The sequence below is a fragment of the Chelmon rostratus genome, chromosome 17, assembly GCF_017976325.1.
Source record: "Chelmon rostratus isolate fCheRos1 chromosome 17, fCheRos1.pri, whole genome shotgun sequence".
NCBI lineage: Eukaryota > Metazoa > Chordata > Actinopteri > Chaetodontiformes > Chaetodontidae > Chelmon > Chelmon rostratus.
The window spans coordinates 2,613,571-2,632,981 of record NC_055674.1 but is presented as its reverse complement, the minus strand read 5'-3'; the positions used below and the strand labels follow the sequence as shown (position 1 = coordinate 2,632,981).

The following is a 19,411-nucleotide window of genomic DNA, read 5'->3' as shown; positions in this document are numbered from 1 at the left end:
TTGTTTAATTATATCATACACTATTTATCATGTGTGATTGGTTAGTATTTATTTATTTATTGGAAATTGGGTCCTTTATCATCCTCTTTGTCTGTTGCTCATACCTTTAGTTCTGTTGGCATCATAGTGCACTTTACATGCCGCTAACATCAAAACGTGGCTATCTCTGCAGGCCCATGTGCTCAATGCAAAGCAAAGATTATTATGGGACCACTTGAAGTCAAGAGGCACAGTATGGAGGACCCGACATCTACAAGGTCGACAGGATATCAGGCGCGTGGCCCCTTTAGTGATGCACAGTCATACCAAAATGGTGTTAAGATTCACTCTGCATCGAGTGTTGAGCTTTTGAAACATGTTGAGACTGCCTGGCTCATTAACAAAGGCGACGGAGCGGACCCTTGAACAGGGCCGGTGTCAGAGGAGAGCAATTCCCCTCTGCACCAGAACTGGGGCAGACATTTTGGTTGGTGCTCTGAGCTAAACCAAATCAAGACCCACATAAAATCCCTGATTGAAAGACAAAATATAGACCATCTAGATACTAGAGAGAGAATGTGGGGCGAATATCCGTGATACTAATCAACGTGACAATTACAAGGCAAACGCTTTCAAGAGCCTTCCCACGGCGCCGTGAAGAGCTGCATTACTCTCCCTACACCGTTGTTTTGCGCTGTTGGCGTGGAAAGCCGCCTCTGAGCTTGAGATCTCTTTGGTGCCTTTCATTATTTCATTCTTCTGTGGAAATACAGCCTCATTATTCTTCAGCCAATGTCGACCCCGTCGTTACCTGTCAGCGCTTTTTGCTGAGGCTAGCTTCGCGCACTCAGAGCTGTTAAACACTAATGGACAATTCCTCTTCCCTTTGTGCTCAACACGCCATCTGATGTGCCATTTTGACTGACAGAGGAGTGGAGGGCCAATTTGCAAATGCTGACTTCCGGAGCATCCAGTGTGGAAAGACATTCATCAAAAGCTCCGTGCCCTTTTTCTTGTCTCCTTGTCATATTATCTGTTCAGCGCTGTCAGGGGCGCTGTGGAGTTGATCACGCTTTATTTCAGTGGCCTGCATGAGTAGATCACGTGAGCGGAGTAACGTATGGGTGGGCAGTTAGGGTCCACATCCTCTTCTGTCTGGGGTGCCATGAAATTAGCAGCATGAGATCAATTACAAGTGAGGTCCAGAAGTCAAAGGGGAAATCAAGCAGGAATCATTATTGAAATGACTTTTGAATCCCTCTGTATGGTGCAAAGAGTGCAGAAACCTGTGATGTTATGTGCTTTAATGACTTACTCAAGAATTCATAATGTGTACAGTATGTTACTGCTGATATATGAGCTGGAGCTACAGAGAGACGTGGACAGTGATTTAATACAAAGATACAAAGTTAACTGACACGGATCAAAGGTTATATTTCTATGAGCTGGAGCTACTTCAAGCTAGAAAAGAAGCATGAAAAAAGCAAGAAAAAAGCTAAAAAATATCTTTAAAGAAAACTTTTTCATGGTCTGATATAAATGTATGCAGCAGATATGATTGATCACTGCCGTCATTGTTGTTCTCAAGGCTGTAATTATCGTCATCATCATCAGCGTCATCAGTGATGTCACGCCATCATCATCATCATTATGAAATGCAGAGAATTACAGGCTTTTTTAAAAAAAAAATCATGACACATTCTGCCAATTTAATTTCGTGTGTGACAAAATAATCGCAACTCAGTGTCCACTTACTGGCTTTTTCTGAGCTTTAAACCACGTCTCACAGTCTTCGTCAGCTAATGGACGAAACTGATGTGCAAGATATGTAGAAAATGTTGGAACGGTGAATATGTGCATGTTGTGTGTAAAGCTTCTGAGGTCGACACTGTATGATCTGCATGTTCGGGGGAGAGAGATGAAACCTGTGATGACACATTTAACTATTATTTTCGAAACAGATGTGAGGAGCTTTTGAAGAAAAGTCACCCAGTTCGACAGGTAACAGAGGAGAACAGAGGTTTTGTTTGAAGATAAACCTCAAATGACTTCTTCTTACATACAATCGTAATATTTCAAGATTAATTTACCGGCAACAGCTCTGATGAGGTCACGGTTTCTTCGCGGTTCAATAAGAATTAGCTTTGAGGTCACATTAAACAAGTGGTAAAAACACTGTTGTGTATCTTGTGGTAGAACTTAACAATTCATGCTGAGTAATAAAGAATACTTTGATAAAGACTGCTGGTTTGTGGCTATTTAGGACCAGTGCAATAACTTCAATGTAGTTAAATGTTGCAGAGGGCTCCAATGAATATAATCACCTCGGCCCGCTGGGGGCTACATGGAACCTCTCTGCTATAAAAGTAATAACAGCAGACCTTGGTCAAACAGCATTCACCTTGATCAAATAGCACTCAAGCTGGCTAAGACAAATAAATCTTGGCAGTGGTTTTAGTCTGCACACCAGATGGATGAGCTTTGACACGCCGGATAATAACTGAGTGAATGAGGACAGTGGAGTTCAGGCAATGACAGCAAACTATTTGAAAGTCAATTTGATGTGATTTCCGTTCGCTGTCAAATCACCTGTCTGGCTTGTTTTAATGTGGTCATTTTCACCATCTGGTTCATCCAGATTTTACCAGATTGAAACACATTTGTGAATACGATTAATTTTTCTCCTTGCCTCGCCTTTGTGGAGATGGACTGCTGCGTTACGGAAAGCACCGGTAAACTGGACGATGTTGAAGTCGGATGAAGCAAAGGGACGTGTTCAATGTGCTTGTCATCAAAAACACAAAGAAAAAAAAAAGAAAATTAGTTTTCATTTTTAGATAAAAGTTGCTGAAAAAAATATAAGACTGAAGTCACAATTAAATATAAAGTCAAATTTCATCAAAACGTCAAACCTCTGAGGTTTAAGTCAGACTTTTAGAAATGAAGTCTTAATTGTCAGAGTAAAATATATTCAAGACAATAAATTCATAATATTGAAGTCAGACTAAAAGCTATAAATCTCAGATCAAAGTCAGAATAAAGCCAAAGTTTAAAAAACCTCAACAGGCTCACATTTCAGGCGTAGTCATCAGATTTAAGTCATAATCCTGACAGCAAAGTGGATTTGGAAAATAAAGTAAATAATACTTTTTGCTCAATGTCAGAGGTTTTTTTTTTCTCCCCCCATTCAGCCATTAACAAGCATCCAATAATAACTGGTTTTACTTTGAAAGTCAGAATAGAAATTTCCCACTGGTACCAGAAGGCAGCCAAAATCACCCCCACCTCCCCCTGCACTCATATGGCATTTGATTTATAATTCTAAAGTAAACCAACTCAGGCATGCTTTCACATTTGCCTGCACACACACACACACACACACACACACACACACACACACACACACACACACACACACACAGCAACATAGGACGTGATTGGTGACTTGTGAGTGGATGCAGCTTGTGCGCACTGATGCGTAAATGTATACCTCCGCGAGTTATGAGTGAAGCCTGAAGGCATAGGACCAAAGCTGTGTGTGTGTGTGTGTGCGTGTGTTTGGTGGGGGGTGCCGATTGATAATTAACTGAGGTACCTGAATGGTGACGTGGGTGGAGGGGTGGAGAGAGAGGAGAGAGAGAGAGAGAGAGGTGGAGGGGGGCGGGCCGGAGAGGAGAGAGAGGTCTCGCCTCTTGTCTTGCTGAGGCGCTTTGATTCAGTGGCAGCGGCTGAGACAAGCCCGTTACCGGCCACCGTTAACCCGGTAAGTCCTCCTCCTCCTCCTCCTCCTCCTCACCTCTCTCTTCTTCCATCAAATCTTTCTCTCATTAGAAAACAGACTTTAACTTCGGCTCCGTTTCCTCTCACGAAGTCGGGAGAAATAAAGTTTATTTCTTGAATAAAGGCGAAGGAGGTGATCAGTTTTTATTATTATTATTATTTAATCTCTCCGCGACTCAACAACACGGATTAGATCTAATTCTAGTAAAACAGCGCAGTTTTTATGTTTGAAGTGGAATAAAAGCGGAAAAAGGTTGAATTGATTTCACTTGTGGTGCTGAAAGGTGGAAACTTGGGCGCTGTCCGCGGTGCTGAAAGTGTTCGATCAGATCGTCTTCCTGTCTGATCGGCTTATTGATCAAGTTTCTCACGCACACTGAGCCCGACATGAAATCTTATGTTACCGACTGAATGCTTCTTCTCCACAGTGTCACTCCGAGCTTCATCACACTCCGGAGCAACAGCTCATGGTGAAGAGCAGCCAGATTTCCCCGGAGGACGTCAGGTCTCCATCGCGTCTCTGCAGCAGAAATCAAAGAGGACATTGAGCCAAAGCGAACTTTAAGCAGAAGACCGGTTTTGTGCTGGATGACAGCAGAGTCAGAAGATGCCTTGTGTGTCTGCTGAGCGCAAAATCCGCCAGTCAAAGTCCGTGAGTGAAAGCTTGGCACATAAAGGAGTACCTGCGATGAAGAAACCCGCAAGAAGCTCCGCTCGGTAAGAAGTGGAAGAGTGATACTCCGAGAGAAAGACCGACAGAAGAGAGTGGAGGCCGAAGAACCAACACCAGCGCGTCCTCAAATGATGGGGATACAGCACCTTCTGCTTCTTTTCATTTACTTAGACCCGCTGAATGTCCTGTGCGCCGCCACCGCCAATAAAAAGAGCAAAACCCCGCCGAGGAGGAACCCAAAGGTGAAGGAGGTCAACGGCAGCACCACTGCGGTCCCGCTGGCCGCGGTCGTCCCGGGGAGGATCACCCAGGTCCAGGCTCCCTCGGTCCAGCACGACACCTGCCTGGGCTACTACGACGTGAGCGGGCAGTACGACAAAGAGTTCTCCTGCAACAACACCGACCACCGCTTCTGCTGCGGCAGCTGCTTCCTGCGCTTCTGCTGCGCGGACCGGGGGAAGCGGCTGGAGCAGAAGAGCTGCACCAACTACAACACGCCGGACTGGATCAAAACCCAGCCCCCTTCCCCGGCGCCAACAGGTGACACGTACGATCCGGAGCTGGACCAGACCAACACCACGGTGTACATCAGCTGCGGGGTCGTGGCGCTCGTCATCGCCATTGGGATTTCTGCTAAAGTTGCCTATGACAAAGCCACCAAGCCGCCTCAGGAAATGAATGTGCACAGGTAAGATTTCCCTTGAAACTCCAGTCTGTCACACAGATGATGAAAAATAGAATAAAATGTGTCCAGAGCTCATGATTTCACGCCATAAAGGTGTGTCAGCCTTAAGTGGGCAAACAGGATTTGGGTGGAGGCTGTTACCACCCGTATATTCCTGGAGGTGTGTTTCTAGTGCTCACTACACCACAGGCTTATCATTAAAGAAAAAAATATATTGAATCAATCTGGAGTTTAATCAGACTGCTATGAAATGTAGAAGAAGACCTCACAGCACTGACACATCTACTGCTCTGTAAAAACATGACTGACATTTCCCTCCAATGAAAACCAGCTGACTTATATCAGCCTACATAACTTACAGCCTCAGTATCACTGGTTCAATCAAGCTGGTGGCCTTTAAAACACGCTGTTACTGTCCTCCCCAGAGCCCCCCGTCAAAGAGTGTCAGGATACCTTTCTATATTATATTCCCTGTCAATCCCCGGAGGGCGAGTGGGTGGGATTTTATGCCCGTTCAACCCCAGAGGGCTAAACTAAATGCCACTGAAAGCCTTTACGAGTGATCACGTTCACCCTGATGGGAGTGGTCTCCTCTACCATCACAATTTGTTCAAATCCTCAAGGCGCTGACGGTGGTCACTGAATTGCTCAATGAGCGTGAAAGCAAACACAAAAAAATGCATCCTGAGGCCATTTCAGTCACCAGCTGAGCAAACTGATGCCAGGAACAGGCGCACGGTCCCATTTTACCAACGTCAGAACCCCAAGTGATGTTTGAACGCCGAGTTATTTCTGTCACACATGGATCTGCTGAAACATGTACGCTGCCTTCCCTTTGACGCCCCAAAAACAGCTCAAACAATCAGCTCATGGGCGTAACTCAGCATTTAAAGACTGCTGGTGGACATGTTGGTGCTGGGTTACACACTACAAATGGTGGAGATTTCAGTTTTTCCAGAGAGATGTGAGCCGAAGGGTTTCAAGCTTTAAGCTTTGGCTTCAAATCTGAAGTTTGTCTTGATATTGTTGAATATTTGCGACAATCTAAATGTTAAACTCTTGATAAACGTGTGGCCGAGGTTTGATCAGATTTCACTGAGACTGGAACAAATAAGCCCACGACTGTCAACACATTTGGAATCGAATGGCGCTGATTGGTGCGCAGAAGCACATGACGTCACCTTTGTCCACGTGAGCCACGCCCACTTCAGAGTGAAGCAGAGCGAAACATGAGGATCCCGTCATGTGACGAACCGTTCGAACGTCGGCAGGTCATTCAGTGCTCCTGTCAGACCCTTTGCCCCCGAGAGAGAAAATGAGTCATCGGGGTCTTTAAAGGTGCTTTAAAGCTCCTAACTAGAGCTGAAATGATCAGAACATTGATTAATGACAGGAAATCAGTCTGCAACTATTATGAGAATTGATTAGTTGTATTTTTTCAACCAAAAATGACAAACGTTTGGTGCTTTTGCTTTGAAAATCTGAGGATTTGATGCTTTTTCTTATTTTTAACCCAAAGCAAATAATTTAAAGACGTCAGCTTGGGATGTTTTCACTGCTTTCTTAGGTCTCGTAGAGTAAATTATTCATTTATAATAAAATAATTGTCAGTTTCTGGTAGAAAGTTAAGGTTGGTGTATCGTGTGGTAATACCATTATTTTTTGGGGGGCAGCTCAGTCGTCAGGATGCATGTTTTCATCCTGCTTTGCACACAGTTGAAACACACGGAAACCCGACGTACACACACAAGGCACACAAGGCTGGAATAAAACTGTCTTTATCTGTGATGCATGCAGGGACTGAAAATGCATAATAAAGGATAAACGGGCTTTAGTCAGGGTTAGGTCTACATGTGTGTTTTCCACCTGCTGGTACAGAAAAAAATCATCGTCGCTGCTCTGATCAGAGTCACCTCAGTCACCTGCCATTAACCGGATCCACCCTGGACAGAGCAGAGGTTGACGTCCTGCATCGATTCAAAGATATAACGATCAGTGAGCATTGTTATGGCTCGGTCATTAAACTTTGGTGCCTGCTGCTTGGAAAATGTCAGGAGAGATTAGTCAGCTTTCTTGCAAACACGGTGACACAATCCTGGCTGGAAAAAAAAAAAAAAATAAATTCTTGCCCTGACAGCAACACAAAGGAGCTCTTTCAGTAGATCAGTTATAGATTCAATTCAAGCTCCAGTGATCGCCATAAGTGTGTTTTCGAGAGCTGGCACAGTCATCTTTTAATATCCATATGGGCTCAGGAGGCCTGTTTTATGTGAAACAACAGACACAAAAGGAAGAAAAAAAAGCTCCTGATGCAGCTCTTTCTCCATCTCCGCTCTGAGAAATGAGGAGATGCTGAAGTTTATGTCGTCTTAGCGCACTTCTATCCTGGCCACGGGGCGTACTTTCAAGTGGATCTGCTTAATGCCGCCGCTTCAATGTGAGCGGTGGCCGTGAGAGTTTAGAGAGGGGTCGATTAAATGAGGAGGCACGGCTTGCTGGGTGCTCAATAGTGGGCTTTTTCCCTTCCTTTTATGATTTGTTTATTTTCACCGACCATTTGGCACATAGAGCTGTCGTAATGATGTCTGCTGGAATAGACCTCAGAGGCTGGCAGCAGACATTCACGCTGACAGCCGTGACCAAGAAGAAGTAGTGGAACATGGGATTAGCTTTATATTTGGCAAGGGTCCGCTCTCAAAACGTGGGAGCTTCTCCGTTAATTTCCGGTGCTTCTTTAATGTAATTTAGACTCTTACCTCTGCGGCTGAGGCAGGACTGCGAGCAGAATACTGAGCTGCTGGCAGACCTTTGCTGTTCGGTCTGTGACCTTCACCAAAACACAAGAAATGCCGAGTGAGAGCTAAAGCCAGCGACGTGAACAGGCTGTATTGATCACCTTCTGCAGGGCAAACCGAGATGCAATTCATGCCGGCTAGGTGGTGGGAATAATGCTCTGGTCTCCAATTAAAAGGAAAGACGACTTGAGACGACTGAATGAGCACGAATAGCAGCTGAAGAACTCAGAGCTCAATGGAAAAGTGACGGAAAAAGGCTGAAGTTTGTAGAAGAAGTCGGCTTGTGGGATTCAGAGCTGATTTCAACATATCACAGAAATCCTGGTATCAGCAAATATGTTGGACCGTAAAGAACAGCAGTGCAGCAGGGCCGAAGAAACCGTCGTTCCACAGTTTGTCCACTAGAGATCGATGACGAGCGATTAGTTTGGTTTTGGATCAGATCGATCACTCTGTTGTCAGACATCATCTAATCTTACAGGCTGCTGAAAACAAGAAAGCAACGATGTGTGAGTCCGTGTCTCAGTATTTCCCTCCATTGTCGGCGCCCGTTTGGTTTCTGCTGAAAATACAAGGTTTAATTTTCTAAATTTCCTGTTTTTTGAGTTGTTTTCTAGCTGGGATCTGTAGTTTTTGTAAATGTTGATCAAACAGGAGGAAAAAGTGCATTTGTTAGGGACTATTTCAGCAGCAGATGAATCCACACCTGGTGCTCTAGTGATCATAGACTGTGTAAAACATGGACGTAGTGACGTCACCCACAGGTTTCTGAAGAGCCATCGTGAAGTTCAGTGACAGTCGCCGTGTTTCCACCTATTGTCAAAATAAATGTAAGTGAAATTTTGAAACATTGCAAAAAAAAAAAAAACTAAGAAAATGTGAATTAGGCGTATTTCCATAAACTGGATTGGAGTGAATAAACAAGACTATTCAAAGTGTAGTTTCGTCAGAAGTTGGTGGTATAAGTTACGTTTCGCAGATGATGAAGATGAAGAGCGTTATAGGAATATCCAGGAAGACGACAACAGTGGAAACAGCTTCTTCTTCTTCCTTCTCCTCTTTGGCTCTTGTGCTTTTGCAGCAGAAACTGCTGATCAGTCATGTGAGCTACGTTGGCTACGTCAGAACTTCTTCGGTGAAGGTGGAAAAACCAGCTCAAGTGAGCGCAAAGACTTTTTCTGGAAATCGAGGAAGTTTTTTTTGAATGCAGCCCTTTCAGTCAAGCTTTTTTTTGAATGCAACGTTTCCAAATGTGCATAAAAACACCTTCATGGAAACACGGCTAGTGACGGCAGACGCCATCATTGGCTGAGGCGGGCCAAATGAAGCCTGGTTGCTGAAACCTAGCGGCTAGCTGTCACTCAAAGCAGCCATTCCCATAATCATGCAGAACTTTAAAGCATAATATAATTTAAAAGAGTGAGTTATATAAAAATTCATCTCTGTAAAATTGTCATGAACAGAGACCAAACCCGTGTTTTGTTCCGGGCTGTAAAGTTGTTCATTTTAACATGGAGGTCTATGGGGACTGACTCACTTTTGGCCCCAGTGGCCATTCGAGGAACTGCGGTAGCAGCAGGATGATGTGTGTATGATAATGTATAGGACTGAGAATAGAATAAACTACAGTGCAATGCAACAATGTGACTCACTGATGAGTTTTTAATAGTTTTTGGCCCATTGTTGTTTTCACTTTACGAGCTCCCCCTGAGCCACTTTATACCTCTTTGGTTCTGCATTCACTTTAAAATCTCATTGCTGCCTTTCGAGGCAATAAATGTTTTTTATTCACCAGAATATATGACAGATTTGTTGACTCCTTGTGTTCCTGTGCTTATTCGTTGGTCTCAGCTCAGGACGAGGGGGTGACCAAATGGTCTCCAGCTGATTTTAAATGACTTCTTATTAAAACATTGTCTTATAAAACTGCGTTTGTTTCTAAAGATAATATAAGATAAAAAAAAATAAGATAAATTAATTTATAATGAGTTAAGAGAACTGGCCGATATCTTTTCTGCATCAGTACCGTTCATAATCGATCGAGCTCTATTAGGATTGTCCTGCTTCTGACTTGATCGCATGCAGAAGTCTTTTGTACCGCTGTAGTTGTGTTTCCCAGCCCAGATTCTTCCTTAAAAAAAACATATGTTAAAAGTCGGGCCTGTTCCTGCAAACTACTATAGCTGCTGCCGCTGCACTCGACGCCAGCCAACTGGGACAACACAAAATCAGGTCGCCTCTGTCTGCGTAAAAGAAACGGCTAAAGTGTGCTCATCCTGGAAGGGAAATGCTATTAATACACTGTATATCTCCCAAAGTCACAGAGTTATGGAAAAGTGGACTGTGTGGTTGCTTTAGGTTGACATTGACACAGTTAAGTTGCCCTTTCATTTCCTTTAAGGAAACGGCGGTCCGCCTCACACTGTCACAGAGCCTCCAAAGGCTGGAAGTGGTGTTGGTGAAATATCGCTTTTATTTTGTGGCTTCAAACAGGAGACACTGACTTAACTCTTAATAAATGGGCCGTGAGCTTGAGTCCGGCACACATAATAGGACTTGTCTGTACCTTGTGTACCGCGCTATTGAAACTCCCTAACTCCCCTGTGACTCTGCGTGTAATTAGGATTTCCTCTCCGCTTTGCTCCAAACGTCTATGATTCAAATTGGAGCTGTTGCTAAATAAATTAGGAAGACCTTTGAGGGGGGGTTTGGCGAGGAGGGAAAAAATGTTGGTAATTGGAAAAGAAAAACGTTTCAGTTTAAGCATTTTTTTTCTTCACTTGTGTGATTTCAGAGCCCTGGCAGACATTCTGAGGCAACAAGGACCAGTTCCAATATCTCAGTACGAGCATGAAAACATGGCAGCGATTGATGGGTCGCCCAAAGACGAGACGCCGGTCAGAACCTCGAAGAATCATTACACACCTGTCCACGCCAAGGCGTCAAACCACGGTAGGTGACCAGGCATGTTTGAAGGACTGGTTTCATGTGTTGCTTTCACTGCATGTCCACTTAAAAGAATCCAACTTTATATTACTACGATGGTGTCAAGCTTAAGAGACCCCCTGCGCTTTCATAAATCTGCCACAACATTTGACTGACACCCACTGAAATAGATGGACGGGCTGTTAATCTTCAGCTTTTCCCCTCATGAGGAGATATATATTGAATTACATAAGACCCTGGCTGAGTCTCCCCCACGCCGTCCCGTAAGCCTACTCAGCGTTGCCTCAGAATTGAGATGCAAATTATCAAGTTCTGCGCGAGACGCAAGCTTTTTGTCCGGAGATAATTCTGTCGTGCAACGCTTCTTCCTCCTACTTTTATCCAGTCGGTCTCCAGATCCCTGCTCCAGGGATCAGCTCGTTTGCTAACTGCCCTAGTATGGTGTCCCAGATTTGTGTCACCCTGCCTCCACCCCTCTCTCCACCACCACCACCACCACCACCACCACCCAACATGGAGGAAATGTGTCAGAGGAGAGCTGAGACTGCTCTCAGCTGCAGGATGTGAGCTGATTTTCTCACTTTTCTGCAGCAGAATGGCTATTTAACTGGTTTTTAACCAAAATTCTTGTTCTACGTCCCCCTTATTACTCTCTATTAGCAGCTTGCTGATGTTTTCACACTCAACTTTGAACTTTGTCAAGTTTTAAAACATCACCTGAGAGCTTGGAGGGTTTTGGGTTGCAGTTAGATTTTGCAACTAAATCAGCGAGGTTGTCCTTAACGTTACGATCCCCAACGTAAATTCCTCCGAGTTTTAGATAGAATCTTTAATTATCCATCACCTGTAACGCAGCAGTAATTCAGTCTGAAACATACAGCGTGTGTGGGATTCAGTTCAATTCAGAAAATCCAGAATCTACAAGGTTTATCAAAGTTTACTGAAGACTGAAAGCAAAAGAGGGACGAGAAGAGTAGCTAGCTGCAGAAGTAAAAAGCCACTGGAGCTAAAGAGAGAAAATAGTGCCACTAAAACTGCATTATCACCTGGGCAAAATGGGCCCCAGGGCCCCAAACCTTCAAGAGACCCCAGCTCTCCATGTTCACCGTGTGGTAATTGAATTTATTTTATTTTTCCTGCATGCACCACTGAGAGAATATTTTACCACGATATATTGTGATTAGAAATAACGCCGTCAGTTTGAGGCCACAGCTCATTTGTGCCCCGAAGGCCAGCTAATGTGTTAATCTGGTCCTGAGCGCCACCTGAAGGAACTTAAACTTCATCTGCAGAAAGCACAAGAAAGACATGTCACCGTACTCGCCAAACTGACTAACGTCTTGTTGAAGCAGCACACGAACACCAAAGCAAACTCCAAACCGATTCCAAATAAAATGCAACAGGTTTTAAAATCTATCCACATAAATCACATTTCTGAAAAGTACATCATGAAGTATGACAACACTGAACAGGATCTGGCCTTTTAGATAGTTGGAAATAGGACTTTTCATTAAAGACACTTTAAAAAATGCAACAATGGGAGCTAATAGTGGCTTAGCCTGGTGCTAACTGCTGTGCACTCATAGCTTCCATAGAGCACACTGCCTCTGTTTCACAGAGCAAACACAGAGCAAAGATTATTCCTCTGTGTGAGTCACACACTCACACACTGTTATGTTGTCCGTCCTCTGATAACGCCCACGGAAAAGATGTCTTAATTGTCCAACCTGTGTCATATTAGCCCCCTATTGTTTGCTGGGTGAACAGTACCAGGACACCACAGTGCCAGGGTGAATGCTTTTGGATGGAGAAGGCTTCAGAGAGGAGGGTGGAGGTTGTCCAAGCGGGGATGGAGGCACTCCAGGGAAGGCGTGACTCAGATTTCATGACAAATTTATGACAACAGTGATGTGAATTTAAAAAAAAGAAAAAGGAGTGTAGAAATGGTCAAAGCTCATATTTATAATGCGACTTCTGGTTGTTATACACATTTAGCTCAAGCTATGACTGCTACTACAGCGTGTGAGTCTGTGATTGCTTCATGTCCCCTGAGCTTTTGTGTGCATGTGTCTGTAATCAGACATTTTGCTCGTCTCTGAGCCTTACTTCTATGAAGACCTATTTAGGTTATAGACTCACATTTTGTTTTTCTTCTTCAGAGAGCTGATTAAGGGTTAAAACTTGGTTTATAGAATTAAGTTTATAAAAAGGTTAAGGGTTCACGACTAAAGAAAAGGTTTTGTTAAATCACCCTCCCTTATAAAAGAATTATTGTAGATATGCAATATGCAGATGATGCCTCTGTTTTTATGAAAGGTCAGCTGAGTAGACAAATTGCATACAAGTTTGACCTTTAGAGTTTATTTTGTGTTTATGATTTTATTTAAAGGGCCTTCTTTTTCTATATTATAGGAGTACAACTTCCTTTTCATTTTATATCAGCCTTTATTTATTTTAATAAATAAAAATTCATGAGCTAGATAGTTGACTGCTTACCGAACAAAAACAGACATGAGTTTTTGTACTTCAAGGATAATTCAAGGTTTCATGCTTTCAGAGGTCTCGAGGTCCTGATATGAATGAATAAAGGTTCATATAAAAACCCGTTTCCAGTCCATATTGTTTGTTCATGTCCTTTTCTGAAAGATGCAGTCCACCTATCTGGCAAAAGCGAGCGTCTTTTTCTTATAAATTCTCCTCTTTGACCTCATGATGTTTCCCATTAGGGACAGGATAGTGGGTCAGAGATAAGAGGTTGGGAAGAGAAAATGAACCACTTCAGCTTTTTAAGGCGGCTCTTATGAGGGCAGCCAGCAGCTTCACCACTTCTTCGGTCTGAAACCATCTTGTGGTTCGGATCTGAGAGTAACAACAGATTTTAGTAGAGTTTTTGTGGAACACAGATGTAGCAGCGTAAAAGAAAATATACTGGTGTTGCTCATTTCCTCTTTTTAATCGTTTTTATGACACCTTTGATACACACTTTCAGTGATAAAAACTGACCTTGACAACATAAGAGGCAGATGATGGTGGATTTCTGGATTTTAAATCAAACTCGTCCCACTCGATGTTCCAGAACAGATCTTATACCTCGATGTGTTGCTGATGAAATGTGTCTTGCGGCGTGGATGGCACTTGTCCAGAATTGTCCTAGAGCGAGCACTATCACTTCAATTTCCCAGAGTCCTGTCGTGTTCTCTCGTTTTGTGCTTTAAAGGTTTTACAACGCTGTGAAAACAGGTGACAAATGTCTTCCACACTTTGCAGACAGAATGGAATCATTTCTGGAGGACACTCACAGCCACCGGGTTCATTTTGACGCTTAAAACCCTGCAGAAGTTCACTAGAAAATGACATGAGGCCAATTTTCAGGTGACATTTTCAAAGGATGATGTCATGTTGGTGATGATAATGGGTCTGGATGTCAGTGTGCATGTAGAGACAGCTTGTGTCTGAATTTACTCCCCTGAAAGCTGTTACAACCATTTCCCTCCATTGTGGAAATAAAAGAGAAGTTACACTACATGGCCAAAAGTATGTGGACACCCACACATTATACCTATATGTGTTTGCTGAAGCATGTGCATTAAACTGCTGCTTCAACAGCCGCCACTCTTCTCAAAAACTTTCCACCGGACTTTGGAACCTTTCTGCAGGGCTTTGCTCTCTTTCAGCCACAAGCGCATCAGTGAGGTCCCACACTGACGCTGGGAGATCAGGTCTGGCTCACGGGGAGGTACACCCTGACTCGCAGTCAGCATTCCAGTTCATCCTTAAAGGCGATGGATGGGGTTGAGGTCAGAGCTCTGTGCAGGCTGGTTGCTATTGCCACAAAGCTGAAGGAAAAGTATCTAAAATCTTATCATATGCTGTTGCATTAGAGGAGTAGTTCTACATTTTTTGGAGTAAGATAAGATTATTTTCAACTGTTTCCAGGCTGGGTGGAGCTGCTTTTCTTGTCATCACAGTAAGGTTGTAGTTCCTCACATAAACCTTATAAAACATCAGTTTCACACTTCTTGCACAGTGTCTTAAACAATCGAGATAAAACATGTCTGTTAGTGAACTTTGCTGCGTGTTCAGACAGAATGTGAAGCTAATTCAATGTAAAGTCAGTGGAAAGACGAGACAATTAGATGCAAAATTTGCAGATGATGTTGCAAATTAAGGATGTGGAAGCATCCGCAGGACGCGAAAATGTTTCCACTTAAGTGTGAAATTAGTGTGAGTCCCGGGGCTTTGTGGATCTGCTTAATAAACATTGAAAGGCGGGAGGACAAAGGAGGGAAATAACAGACGGAGTTTCTGAGTTGAGTCAGAGGCCGAGCTGAGCACAAACACAGACAGAGTCGGTACGTCTGTGGCTTGATGGCTTCCAGCTATCAAATCAACACAAACTGTCTGCCAATCAGTTCACACAAATGATTCATGATGTGGATTTTGTTACTGTTGTACAGAACCAGGTTAGCTGTTCCCCCTGTTTTCAGTCATTATGCTAAGCTAAGCTAACTGTTTGCTGGCTCTATTTTAATATTTGTCCAACAGACGTGAGTGATATTGATCACCTCATCCAACTCTCAGCAGGAATGTGAAGAATTTTAGTTTATAATGTCAAATTATTCTTATTGGAACTAATGGGACACCAGACCAACTGTTTGATCTGCAGATGAAGACAGTGAATGTGGTTGAAAGCCCTGGAAAAAAGCATATTTAGCAGAGCTCAAGTCTTAAGATAAACCTTTTGTGTTTAATACATGACCCCGTTTGACATCAACTCCTTTCCTGCATGACTGGAGTGCAGAAATCCACAAGCTTGAGTCACTAATTTGATGACTGTTTAGTTTTCTTTAAAGGTCAATTCAAAGATTACTGTGTAAATTTCCAGGAGATGTGACTTTTTTTTAAATCTCTGAAATAAAACACTTTGCCCTTCATTCATGAATGTGTGATGAAAACCTTTAATAGTGTGGTTATTCTAAATGAAAGGTTAGATCTTGTTTCATTATGCGGTGAAGATGAAGCAATTTTGAAGACCATTTCCAGGGATAATAAGGGGCTATAGGTTTGTACTGCCACATGGGAGCAATTTATATCACAGTCAGCATCTCCAGCTACCTGATTTCAGCTCCACGGCGTCGTCCTTGGAGCATGTGGAGGTTATGAATCATCAGCAGTTCACCCTGGGAGACATCACACAGATATACTCTACCGTATCGTCGGCATAGATACAGCACTCTGCTGCTGAGACTGAGCACGTGCAAAGAAATGTGTGAATTCCTCTTCTTCGGATATTTGGCTCTTCGAAGGTCCCAAACGAGCAGTGTCGGTCAGAGTGCGTCAGTAATCAGTTTATACTCATCCTCTGGGTTTGATAAAAAGAAACAAATGAGCTGCTGAAGCTTCGGTGCCAAACACCAGTGTGATGAAGACCGGGCCTAAAGGTCCCAGGTGTTTCTCCTCATTATGATAATTTGAAATGCTGTTCGATCTTGGGTTCCCGAGGCCCAAAGGTCTGAGTGATGTTATTGACTTTGAAGTGTATCCTTGGAGAAAGAGGCATTTAACTGTTCACTAGTTAATTTAGAGAGCGACTAACAGAGAGAAAGAGAGCTGGGACGAACGGGGAAGAGGCTTGATAAACCACTTCTTCATTCTTTTCTTTCTCTGGAAGACTTTCTGTGACTGACGGGACAATTGAAGGTCGTCAGGGTGCGAGCAGCCACCTTGTCCTGCTCCTTTGTGCTCAGGCTGCACTCTCAATTACAGCACTGGTTCGGAGCAGTGTTAGCAGTGATGTGGTACAAATTGAATAACGGAGTGATCTCTTAACACACCGTGTATACTTGGGGCATCCAGGGAAAGGGGCTTAAAGCTATTCTAAAATCCTCGCCCAAATGTACATGGATATTTTCAAAAACGTGGCTTTTTTTATGGGTTTTGGCCTTTTGTCCACATGCTATCAGTGTGTTGTGCCACTGAAAATGATGCTTTTGGAAAATGCCTTTCAGGGTGAAGATAATTAAAAGTTTGCAGAGTTGACGTGCAGACAGGGAAAATGGAGGTTTCGGTTTGTGACGGCGGAGTGTGCAGCAATTTGTGCAGTTGCGAGCATGGCCAAAATAGTGCTTGTGCTAACCTTGCTAACAGGATGTTTTACATGGCTGGTCCTGGACGAGAACCAGTGGCGAAGGCCGGTCATGCCTTCTTCAAAGTAGGATTCATAATTTAACGATCAGACCTCGTGTTGCAGGTAGGCTATCGGCTTTTTTTCAGGCTTCTGATTGGCCAACATGGCTTTAGGGTTAGGGTTATATCGCCCCCTGGTAGTTTGGCACACTCGTGAAAGCTCTTCATTTGTGTGTTTGCGTTTTCAAACCCCAGACTTCTTAGCTTTGAACAACCGAAAGCATTTCTAGTTAAATCTAATATCTCACTTGCTGCGGAGAAAGAGAAGGAGTGTTTGATAAATGGATCGTATGAAACCTGCAGATTGGATCTCTGGCATCCTCAAGCGGTACATATTGACGAGCTGATCCCACCTGACAGTCGGTTTTGTCAGTTATGCCATTTCAGCGCTGTTTAGTATTCCCGTCATCTGTGGCTACTCCTTCATAAAAGACAGGCGATGACTGGGGAATTGAGTCCAGAGACTCCTCAGTATTAAGGTCCACTCACAACGGCATTTAAAATGGTGAAATCTGGCCGTGAATTAAATTCAATGGGATGACCACAGCCAGTGGATTTGCTCACGGGGATGAAACAAAAATCCATTTTTGGTGTGAGTTCAGCCTTTAGCCATCGACCAATAGCAAAGTTTCCTGACAGTGTTGACCTTTGAGGGAACGGAGAGCCGGAGAATCCAAAATGGCCCGAGTTATTGTAGCATATGGAGTATGGAGCTGCAGGCTCAGGGGGTGCGAGTCACTTCACACACAAACACAGAACTTACTTGTCTGTAATTTTGACATAAATGGTCTAAATACAACATGCCCATGTTGACGCCAATCAGTTTGTGATCATAACAAGGCGTTGTAGTTGCTTAATTCTTCCAAACTTGAAGCAAATCGGTTTAAGCTGCAGTTTTTTAACACCAGAATCTTTTTCTTGGACCCGCCGTTAGTGGTGCACGTCACAGGGAAGCTCAGTGATTGGATGTTTCATGCTGAAATGCACCATGGGAGTTGTAGGTAACTCCTCCCGTCAGGTTTTACGTAATTTTACGTACGTACAGATTTTATGTACTCAGGTTTGTACGTTGGAATATAACCTGCTCTACAAAAGAGACATAGTTTTCAGACAGTTATGAGTTAATGGTATAAATATGTCTGTTGGATCGACTACAGTAACTTATAATCCTGTTAGCAATTAACTTGGCTAACGGACAGTTAGCAAAATGAGCCTTTTTTCTTTTGTCTTTATCATTTACTGAATAAAATTATGTACAAGCCTGAAAGCTAAACCCTGTGGCAGGTAAACAACCTATAGACCAGAGAAAATACAAAGTATCTCAAGAGCTATTGTGGCTGACTAGCGCTAACATGTTCCTAGCTACATGCTGCTAGCGTGTTAGCCGCTGGCTCACCAGCGCCTGGGTGAAGTCTATGCGACCAAGCCTCTCGAACATGAATGAGCTTTTCTGCGCCGCTTCCTGCTGTGGCGCCTTTAGACAATAAGAGCATCAATGTTGCCCTCAAATATTTTAAATATTGTCCACATTTTCTTTCCAGGCCACTATGGGAAAGAAAACCTGCGCAGCGGCGGCCAAGACATGCACAACTTCATCTCGTCCGGGTTTGTGACGCTCGGGCGCAGCCACTTGAAAGGTAAAGTCCATCCTCATTATTGGTTTTTCACTTCACAGCATCCCTGAAAACCGAGTTCAGAATAATAATGATTTCGCTCTCAAAGCCACTGTGTCATGCTGTCGTTCTCCTTCTGCCAAACGAGTAAAAAAACAAACCAAACAATGTGACTGTGACTTTTGTTTCAGCTCGGTGGAAGTTGGACATCGCAAGATGTCACTTCAAGCCATTATGTCTTGTAAAGTCCACGCACACATTTATTATCTATGATTAAATCCACACCTCCAATGACAAAGTAACACTTCCGCACTTGGTAGGCAGCCAGTGTGAGTGCAGCACGGCACAGTCGTAGATTTCCCCGCCGTTGTCTTCCTTTGGAGTTTTAATAAATCCGAAGCAGAGCTGGAGTGAGAACGAGCTGTAAACAAGAGGCCTGTTGTGTCGTTACAGCGCAGCACTCCATCGACGAGTCGGGGCAGATGTCCTGGCAGGGCGATCTGGACATCCCCCTCTCCTACGGTACGTTCTCACACTGTTCTGCTCTCTGCCGGAGAATAAGCCACACGGCCCGCTTTCTGCTCGCACCTGATAAGAGAAGTCACTCACACTCCACACGGGCCGGTCCGGCGCCCTTGGCCGATAATCACAGCGCCGTCATCGGTTATTTTTTTTTCAGCTGGTGGTTTTGTGAGGCAGAACATTTCCACTGGTGGTTGTTCTGCAGCAGGTTTGAACGAATTGAAGGTCGCGG

The 19,411-nt window shown here is 43.7% G+C and overlaps 1 protein-coding gene across 4 annotated transcripts in view; it reads left to right on the top strand.

Moving 5' to 3' along the window:
* Positions 1 to 4,560: 4,560 nt before the first annotated feature.
* LOC121621388 (protein shisa-6) overlaps positions 4,561 to 19,411 on the top strand; it is a 74,401-nt gene continuing 59,550 nt past the window's right edge. For 2 of the 4 annotated variants that reach the window (XM_041957831.1, XM_041957830.1), the window contains exons 1-2: positions 4,564 to 5,120; positions 10,707 to 10,864. In XM_041957831.1, the coding sequence (XP_041813765.1) occupies positions 4,564 to 5,120; positions 10,707 to 10,864 (715 nt within the window). Of the gene's footprint in view, positions 5,121 to 10,706; positions 10,865 to 18,585; positions 18,682 to 19,110; positions 19,180 to 19,411 lie in introns of all 4 variants that reach the window. The other 2 variants (XM_041957828.1, XM_041957829.1) reach the window with 2 other exon arrangements.